Genomic DNA, 9,790 nt, shown 5'->3' with positions numbered 1-9,790 from the left:
TATCCAGCCCCCACCTGCTTCTGCACCTGATCCTTCATGTCTTGAGATCCTTCTTGGCATCAAGCTGTGCCATAGGGGCCACGAAGACAGCCCCACACAGCTCCTGTTTTTGAGGGCCCCTCCGTCTGTCCCCACTGTACTCCCAGTGATGTAGGGTTCCCCAGGGCCACGGTGAAGAGGGTTGGTTCGGGATGGGTGGGTCAGTGGAGGACCTGAAGGAGGGAGAGGTTGCTGTGATCTGAAGGGGTCACAGGAAGGCGTGGTGTTGCCATGTTGTCGGTCAGGGTTTGGTTTGCAGAGGGAGGGAGCAGCATCAGCAAAGGCTCAGTGTGGACAGAAGCATGGAAGTCCCAGGGTGGCGTCCCTCTGTGGTTTGTGCCACTGCAGGGGTGGGCCAGGGCCTGGCAGGGGTCTGGCTTCACAGGAGTCCGGAGTCCCCATGTGGCCCCTGCAGGCTGGCAGGCTGCTTGGGGAAAGGCTGCAGCAGCTCAGGCGGGAGGGGCTGGGTCCTGACCCGGGGAAGTGGGGGAGAGGATAGCAGTGCTGGTGGCAGTCACAGGTGCTGGTGGCAGTCACAGGTGAGCCTGCGTCCTCATGCCCAGCCCCCGCCGGGCGGCCTCCTGCTCCCCTGCTCCGCGCTCCCGCCCGCCGGCCTCCCCAGCCATCCCACGGGGCGCCACCGTGCTCGCGCTCCTGGCGCTCTGCCCCCTCGGGCTTCCACACAGGCTGTTCCCCTGCCGGGAAGGCCCTTTCCACAAGCGACATCGACCCGCCAGCAAGGGCAGGGGATTCTCACTATTCTGTAGGTGAGGGGCCACCCCGTGCTGTCAGTGGCCCCACGGCGGGGTAGGTGTGGCAGAGGAACAAGAAGCCTCCATCCAGTCCCCGCTCCCCCAGCCCAGGCCTGCCCCTCTGGCTTCCCCTCTGGCTTCCCGTCTTCCCCGCGGCTCCCCGTCCCTGCCCCGCCACCCCCCAGACCACACGCACGGGGTCTGGAGGCTCACAGAGGGGATGCCTCAAGGGCAGGTGGTCCCGGGGACCCCGGTCTGCTCAGGGGACCGGCCTGGAGTCTTCGTGGGCATCAGCCCTACCAGGTGACGCTGGAGGGGTGGCTGAGATGGGCTGGAGCCCTGGGCGGGAGGCGCCCTGCCTGGACCCCAGGTGGCCTGCTTTGCTCTGTCCCCTCCAGGATCCCACGGGCCCGCTGGGAGGCAACCCCTTCAGTTCTCCACAGCAGTGGCTCTTTCTACAGAACAGGAACACGGAGCAGGGCAGGGCCAGTTCCCAGCCAGCTTATGGGCTGTTTGTGGGAAAAGAAATGATGTCTCCCCTTTGTCCTGCCTGTGTCCCTGGGGAGGGTGAGAGCCGAGGTCCTGGGGATAGGTCAGACCGGTGGCCTGCCTCTGGAGTGTGAGGCTCTGTCCTGGCTTTGCTGCCTCCTACCCCGGGGCCCGTCATCCAGGCCCCTCCCCCACACATCCACAGCCTTGTCTGTCAGTGTCCCACGGACTCTAAAATCCGTGGCTGGAGTGGGCTCATGGCCCCCAGGGACATCGGGAGTCAGAACGCTTGTCCCTGGCTTGTCACTGGGGTTTGCGAGCCTGCCAAATATTGGGCAGAGGCTTTGAAGTCCTGTGAAGCCCAACCGCCGAGTAACCAAGAGGGGACACCTGTGCTGTTCCGGGTCCTGGTCTGGGCCCCTCCCCCAGGCTCCACCGTCCTGCCTTCTCCCCCGCCTCAGCCTCCCCCTCTCAGCCTTCACACGCCTGGTCCTCTCACATCTTCAGGTCTCTGCCCAGACAGTTCCTCTGCCTCCCCTGCCTCCTACTTTGTTCCAACCTGCTGAGCATGGTTGCGTGTCCATTTTGCAGAGGGGAAAGCAGAGGCCCTGAGAGGCTCTGGGACTTGCTCAGGACCGTGCTGCTACTCGCTGGCGGTCCTGACACAGGGACCGGCCTTCTGGGCCTTCTGACCCTTGGCCCCTGTTCTTGCCCTTGAACCCTGGAGATGCAATCCTTCGTGGGCGTGGCCTCTCCCTTCCCAGGAGGCACAGGTGGTCTTGACGTGAAGATTGATTCAGGGCTCTGGTTCTCCAGAGCTCGGACCTGGGATGTGGAGCCAAGAGCCTGGAGCCGTGTAGCGTTTGTGTTTCCAGTGGTGGCAGCGGGGACAGCGGTCAGCACTCACTGTCTCCTGGGGTCACTGTCTCCTGGGTCTCCTGGACCATGTCAGTCAGCTACTGCCACAGAAATGCCGCGTGACAAGCCACCTGGACGACGGGCGGCTCACCTAACACCTCGGTCGTGCATCCCACAGAGCTGCGGGTGGGCTGGCTTTGGCTGGTCCTGGCTCGGCTGGGTTCGGCTGGGGGTGGTCCAGCTTGGTGCTGTGGGACCGCCCTGCCACTGTCCTGGGCCCAGCGTGGTTTCCTTGTGGGGATGGCAGAGACACAGGCGACTAAGCCAACACAGTTGGCATGACATCACCTCCCACTCGTCCTGTCGGCCCGGGAGTCCCCGTGGCCCCAGCGCCCGGGCTCGCCAGCCTCTGGTGCCAGGGCTCCCTCCCCATTTTGTCCTTGGAAGTCAGAGTGAGCCCCACGGGCGACAGAGGAGTGTGAGCCTCTCTCCAGCTGGGAAAGGGTTGGCCTGAAGCCGGGCCAGTGGAAGGTCGCAAGAGGGTCGGAGCCCAGCCTAGGCGGTGGAGGGGACCCACAGACAGAAGGCAGAACACGGCGACACAGAGGCGGGGGAGAAGGCAGGATGGTGGAGCCTGGGGGAGGGGCCCAGACCAGGACCCGGAACAGCACAGGTGTCCCTGCTTGGTTACTCAGGGGTTGGGCTTCACGGGACTTCAAAGCCTCTGCCCAATATTTGGCAGGCTCGCAAACCCCAGTGACAAGCCAGGGACAAGCGTTCTGACTCCCGATGTCCCTAGGGGCCATGAGCCCACTCCAGCCACGGATTTTAGAACCAGCTTCCCAATCTGAGCCACTTACCTCCAGGGGGAGAGAAGCAGCCTCTTCGCTCAGACCCCAAGAATGAATTTTTATCGGGGACTATGGACAGTCGCAGCCACGGGGAGAATGATCAAAATGCAGAGGAGGTCATTAGCTGAAGGGGGCGGGGACCGCCGCGCTGTCCGCCGGGGGGACACCGAGGAATCATTATCTCAGCAGAGTGCCCCTCGAGACTGCATGTCTCATTATCAGACCTGCCTTGCCACCAGTGTTTATGTGATCCTGTCATTCCTTCCGGGAAGACAAGCGAGGGACAGAGGGAGGGAGGTGACCGTCTGCTCGGCGGAAATCAAAACACCGGCCCCGGGAATCGTGGGCTTCTGCCCACATTCAATTATTTCTTCCTGGGAGGATCTGAGTGCACGCTCCTGGATGACAGCCTTCCCTCAGCTCCGCACAAGGTGCTGGTTTTGCTTTTATAACCTCAAGCCGTGCATGGAAGGGAAGGGACACCTGGGCAGGGAGTGTGCTGAGGCATCTCGGGCTTGCGGCGGCTCCCTGGGCTCCGGTCGGGCATGGGCTTGATGCCCAGAAGCGAGTGTGATGGTTTTCGTAGCGTTGGGAGGCATTGACTCCATGAGCTCGGGGAGGGGTCCGGTTTGGCCCCTGCTGAACCGCCAGCCATAATAGATGCTCAGTAAATGTATTTTAACTAAGTGAGTGGACAAAGTGTTTTCGAAATACGGGTCCTCCCAGACGCTCCAGGACAGGTGGGTCCTGTCCAATAGCTTTGGGGTCCAATAGCTTTGCCCCCGCAATGAACCATTGCCCCCAGGCAGAGGACAGGGTCTTTTTGATTGCTTTGGGGCACCAGGGAGAAACTAGCCACGAATAGGGAAAATTCCCCTCACAGAGTATGGGCTCTGAGCCTAGGGCTGTCTGGGCTCCCCCAGACCCCCACCCAGCACCCCGGATCAGGACACAGGGCAGATGGTGGTGACTCCACTTTGCAGGTGGGCGAGGTAGGCCCGGAGGTTGCCAAGTGACTTGCTGGAGGTTACCCCATGACCAGGCAGGGGCCTGAACCCATGTGTGCCTAGACAGGGGACGGCTGCTGCAGCCTCCAGCCCATTTAGCTCCGACTTCGGAGTGAGACAGACCTGGTTCCGCCACTTTCCATCTTGTAAGCTTGGGTGAGCCCCTTGGCCATGCTCTCCTCAGCTGTGCTTTGCCCCTGGAACTCAGCTGTTTCCCTGGGGGCCTCCGTTGCCTACAGTGCCGGGGCTGCATCAGAAGAGGCCAGTATGAACCTGTGTTCTTTCCCCTGTGTTCTCACCCAGCAAGACTTACCTCTAGGCATCACCTCCTCCAGGAAGACTTCCCTGACTTCCAGACCTCTCCATACCTGCCTTCCCCACTAGAGATGTCTCCTTGAAGTATGAGGCACACGATGAGTGATGGGCGGGCCTGGGAGTTGGGGACCTGGGCCTGCGTTTGGGACTAACATCTGTTGGGGTCTTATCACAGCTGCACAACGTCACCCTGGCCCTGGAGTTGCTGAAGGACGAGGGTCTGCTCAACTACCCCATCGACCCCAAAGGTGAGTGCGTGGCGCCCAAGGGAGCTGTGGAGTCGGGGGACGCCTCTGTCGGGGTAGGGCTCTTGCTTGGCCGGGGGGTTCCCACGATGGGGGGTGCTGCGCCCACAGCTTCCACCCCCCCCGGAGGAGGGGGCCTGGGGACCTGGGGTAGACTGTCCAGATGGATGAGACCTTGAGGGAATGTATGTGGGGGGCACCGCATAGGCAGGGGAGGACGGGGTGGGAGAAGGCAGGGCCCTGGGATGGATCCCGGGACTCAGGCTTAGCCTGACCAACAGTCCTGCTTGCCCCCGGGTTTAGCTCTGACGTCCCGTGTCCCAGGAAGCCCTTTGGTCCCAGGCAAAGTGGGACGGTGGTCACCCCCTTCCTCGCCCCGGCCGAGGCCTGACCGGCTGTCCCACTCTCCTCCGACCCACAGACATTGTGAACAAGGACACCAAAAGCACGCTGCGGGTCCTGTATAGCTTGTTTCAAAAGCACAAGCTGAAAGAAAGCACGGACAGCGCACCCCGTGGATCCCCGAATTAATCCCAGAAGCTGCTTCGGAGCCTGCCTGCACACCAGCGGGAAGGCCCCAGACGGCTCTGCCCCCGAGGCCCGGCCCTGTCCGATGCCTGTGCCCCACCCCCACTCCTGTGTCCTTCTGAGTATCTCTGGATTCAGCAGTCATGCATGGATCAGTTTTGAGCCAACCTCCAGCCTCGCTCAGTTTATATTAACAAGTGTTATTTCTGGGAGGGATCTGGGGAGCCTGCAGTGTCCTGGGAGAGACGGTTCCGTCCGCACGGGTACGAGCTCCCCTCCCCACTCACCCCACCCAGGGCAGCTCGCCTTCCCACGGGGTCAGGCATGGAAGGTGCTCCGATTCCCATCTCTGAGGGCACCTGTGGGGCCACTGAGAGCCCAGTGATGCTGACCTTCCCGCGGGCTCAGGGCCTGATCTTGGCAGCAGAAAGAACTCTCGGGGGTCAGGGTGGATGGCCAGAGGCCCCAGCCTGCCCAGTCAGCTACTGCCAGCCTGCCCCTCAGGCTGATGGGTGTGGCTCCAAAACCAAGCTCTGGAGCCTTTTGGGGAAGTTAAGTCAGTTACTCGCCAGAGGAACCGTGGCTCAGGCCCTCCTCAGGCGGAGAAACCTGCCCAGATATCCCAAAGGAGAAATCTTTGTGGTCTCCCAGTCTGTCCCGTGGGGCGGGGGGGCTTGCTCTCTCTCTGGTGAGACTTGGCACCTGCTGCCTTTGCAAAGAGTACGTCCCTGGAGGAGGGCTGACTGTGGCTGTCCCAGTACCCGACGTTGGTGGGGAACCAGGCAGGACAAGGCATGGGGGGCAGGGGGCAGGGCTGGCAGGGAGGGCTGAAGTGGGCACCCTGAGCCTGCTGCTGGGCGTCTCCCCTGCGTTCCCAGCTCTGGGTCCCTGTGGAGGACAGAGCCCGTGAGGTCTGGGGTTATCAGTTTGACGTCTTTGGATTTGGGGAGGGACTTTGTGGTAGGGGGCTGGTGTGGGCCAGGCCATCTCTACCAGACCAGCTGGTGGGGCTTGGGAAGACATCCCACAGGGAGTGACGTCAAGAGCCCTTGGAATTGGTGTCTGAGTGTAAGACGGTCTCAAGTGGTCTTCCTTCCTCTCTGCCCTCATCCACCTGCTCCCTTCCCCTCCTGATTCACAGGCAATCAGGTTTAGAGGAGGTCTTGAGGGTGGGGCCCCCATGGTGGGATCAGCGTCCTAATAAGAAAAGTAAGAGATGCCAGCGCTTTCTCTCACCCTCTGCTACGTGAGGACACAGCAAGAAAGTGGCTGTCTATGAGCCACAAGGAGGGCTCTCACCAGCCCTGAATCTGCCGACACCTCGATCTCGGACTTCCAGCCTCCACAAATGTAAGAGATACATGTCGGTTGCTTAAGCCCCTAGTCTGATAAAAAAAAAAAAAAAAAAAAAAAAAAAAAGTATTTTATTTGTATTTTATCATAGCAGCGGGAGCTGCCCGACTCGGAGTCACCACATCATGTGTCATTAGGGAAATAAAATGAAAACCATGGGAACTACCGCTGTCCACCTCCTAGAAAGGCTAAATTGAAAAGTCCAACAATTCCAAGTGTGGGCAAGGATGTGGAGCATTCTCGTCCATGCCTGGTGGGAATGCCAATCGGTACCTTTACTTTGGAAAGGCGTTTGGCAGTTTCTTCGAAACGAAAACAGACACTCACCGTAGGACCCAGCCGTTTCACCATTAGGTGTTTATCCCAGGAAAATGAAAACACGTGTCCACACAAAGACTTACGTGTGAATAGCAGTACTGTTCACCAAAACCTCAGACTGGGAAGGACACAAGGGACCATACGCTGGTAAATGCATTACGGTATGTTCGTACATGGAGGTTCCGCTCAGCATTGTGGAAAGGGGTGTTGATCCAGAACCAATGTGGAAGACGTCAGTAGCGCTGGGCAGAGTGGAAGATCAGAGACACAGCAGACCACGTACCGATGATAGAGTTTATAAGAAATTCTAGAAAAGGCAAAACTGCAGCAGTGGAGAGAGAGGGGTGGTCCCCAGGACCAGGGGCTTAGGAAGGGGGATGGACCACGAAGAGGCACAAGGGAAGCTTTGGGGGAGGTGGGCTTGCCTGCGTCATGACTGTTGGCGTGGTGGGTACATGATTATAGGCAACCATCAAGACTTACCAGATCGTATGATTATTCCTCAGTAAAGCTGTGAACAAAGCATTGAATTTTGCCGTCGGACAGAACACGGGTGACGTGCGTGTACGGGAGGGAGCAGAGGCAGCCGGGCGGCCCTGATTCCTGCTTTCTCGGAGCCTGGTGTGAAGATGACCAGGACTGATGGGGCAGGACCAGAGGCCCTAGGCTGTGGGAATGCCTGCTGGAAGGCTCTGGAAGAGAGGCGGGGAGGGGAGGAGGGGGCGGCTGGAGGAGGGAAGAGCCGACAGGTGCCGCGAGCCAGCTCTAGCCATGGAGGACGGAGAGGACCGGCCACCTGGAAGGCGGGAAGCGCGGGGGTGCGCGCAGACGGAGAGGACGCCCCTTGGAGCATCTCCTGTGTCTCCTTGTGCTCCAGAATGTCGCCTGCTCTGAAACCTCATTTGTCTGATACTAACACAGCGAGATGATCTTTTCCGTCTTTCTACTATCGAACTGTTGCATCTCCGTGTTTAAAGAGGATTCCTCACAGACACAAGTAGTTGTATCTTTCTGACCAATCTGAATGCCTCTGCCTTTTAAGCAGGATTCAATCCTTTCTTTTTTTTTTTTTTTTTTTTTTTTTTAAATTGTGGCAAAATGCACTCGATAAGCTGGCCATTTGGGCCTCTTCAAAGTGCATGGTTCTGTAGCACTAAGTACCTCCTGTCGCCGTGGAACCCTCCCCATCATCCGCCTGAGAATCCCTCCCATCTGGCCAATCTGAGACTCTGCCCTCATCAGACAATGAGTCTGTCCCCCCCCCACCGCCAGCCCCTGCCCCAAATCATCCCCCTTCCTGACCAGACCCACGGGCACAGCTTCCCTTGGGAGACCCTCCCAACTCTCCATGTCCAAGTCAGAGCTCCCCTTCCCCTGTCCTACCCCTGATGCCCCATCTCCTGCCTCCCGCCCCCAGACCCCAGGCCCCAGACCCGTGGCTCATCTAGCTGTCCCCTCCCCCTCTTCCTAGGGACCAAGTCATGCCCTCGGCTTGCCTCTCAAAGTCACACCTTCCCTTCTTTCTCTCTGCCTGTGGAGAGGTTCCGGCTCTCACCCTTCAGGGGCGACCGGGATATGGTGACTCCCCAGCTGGGCTCTCTACCTGCCTCCCCTGTGACCCCAGATCTACTCCAACACTGGGGGGTTTTCTGTCCTGGGAACATGATCACAGTAGTGTCCTGCTCTAAATCCCCAGCCTCCCCATGGCATCAAATGCCCTGGGTCCTCCTGGTCTGCCGGCCTCGTGGTCTACCCCATCCCCTCGACCCTTCCTGTCTGCTTGTAGCGGTTTCTAGGCCTTTCCCATACTGCCGTCACCCATTGCCTGAGATGCCCCATTCCCCCCGTTCCAGGAGCTCAGCTTTCACAAAAGGGACAATCCTTGAGGAGTCCATGAGGGAGGAGGAGCCCTGGCGGCACTGGGCGGATGCCTTGGGGCCCCGGCTGGATGCCTTTGGGGGTCCCCGCTGGTGCTTGGGGGGCGGTGGAGGCTGTGGGTCTCACAGAGGAGAGCAGGGAGGCGGACAGGGAGCCCTTCCCTCCGCTTAGCTGGCTGTCTCTGGCCCCCCACCCCCTCCACCCCGGGGAGTCTGACTCCTGCAGGGGCTGCGGGGGATGTGGGAAGGAGAATGACAGTGGCTGCAAGGGAGGACAGGCAGGCCTGAGAAGGAGCCGGCAGTGTGGGGCCGGGCGTGCCAACAGCTTCGGAGTGATGGGAAATGCCTCGAAGGAAGGCCAGGGTGCTGCGGAGTTGAGCCGCTTCCCAAAATAATCCAGGGGGCAGCTGTCTCGGATTCTGAAACTGGGTCTGGCTGCCTGAACGGCAGGAAGCCCCGGGCCCCACACCAGCCCCACTCTGGGAACAGATGGCACTAGGAATATTTTTTCTTTTACCCAAGTCAGCTGGTAAGCGAACAGCTTGTCTGGAGAGAAGTGTGTTCCTCCCCTCTCTCTCTCTTTGGCAACGGATCAAAGCCGCCACCTCCCCTCCTCCAGTCCCTCCCCCTATCGGCTCTTTCCCTGTAAGACCTGAGCAGCCGAGGCTGAGGGGCATCACAGGCCTTTGCCACCTGGGAGCTCACGGGGTCCTCACCCTCGGGTGGTTTAACTTAGGGAGCGGTCAGGGTGTCTTGATCCGTGGGGGCCTGGGCTGAGCTGGGGCAGTAGTTCTGGGAGGCCTGGCTGGTCGGAAAGTGGACAATGGGGATGTCCCAGACATGATTCTTCTGGGAAGAGCCAGCCAACTGGTGTGGGTTGGCCAACACCTGCATGAATTCGTTCATTTATCCACGAGCGTTTCCAATTGATTGGTGTGCTTATTGCTTGTAAAGGCGATGCATTAAGGCTTAGGTGGGATTTTACATCTGTACAAATCATCATGCACAAGCTGTTCCTAATAGACCTTCCCTAAGCACCTACCAGTGTGCAGGCCCTGGGCTCGGAGCTGGGGATAGAGACGGTTGGATGGAGGCCCTGTCCCGGAAGAGCTCAGCGCCCCATCGCGAGAGGCAGGGTGGTGCCGTGGTCTTAGTGCA

At 59.7% G+C, this 9,790-nt stretch overlaps 1 protein-coding gene across 2 annotated transcripts in view; it reads left to right on the top strand.

The window, feature by feature from the left end:
* The window catches only part of PARVG (parvin gamma), a 24,191-nt gene extending 17,693 nt beyond the window's left edge, over positions 1–6,498 (top strand). The window contains exons 12-13 of one of the 2 annotated variants that reach the window (XM_059401826.1): positions 4,487–4,559; positions 4,978–6,498. In XM_059401826.1, coding sequence (XP_059257809.1) covers positions 4,487–4,559; positions 4,978–5,087 — 183 coding nt within the window. In that variant the 3' untranslated portion in view covers positions 5,088–6,498. Of the gene's footprint in view, positions 1–4,299; positions 4,396–4,486; positions 4,560–4,977 lie in introns of those variants that run through there. The other variant, XM_059401827.1, reaches the window with a different exon arrangement.
* Positions 6,499–9,790: the final 3,292 nt, after the last annotated feature.

This window comes from Mustela nigripes, chromosome 6, assembly GCF_022355385.1.
Source record: "Mustela nigripes isolate SB6536 chromosome 6, MUSNIG.SB6536, whole genome shotgun sequence".
In the NCBI taxonomy this organism is placed as follows: Eukaryota; Metazoa; Chordata; class Mammalia; order Carnivora; family Mustelidae; genus Mustela; species Mustela nigripes.
This window is presented reverse-complemented; position numbering and strand designations above follow the sequence as displayed.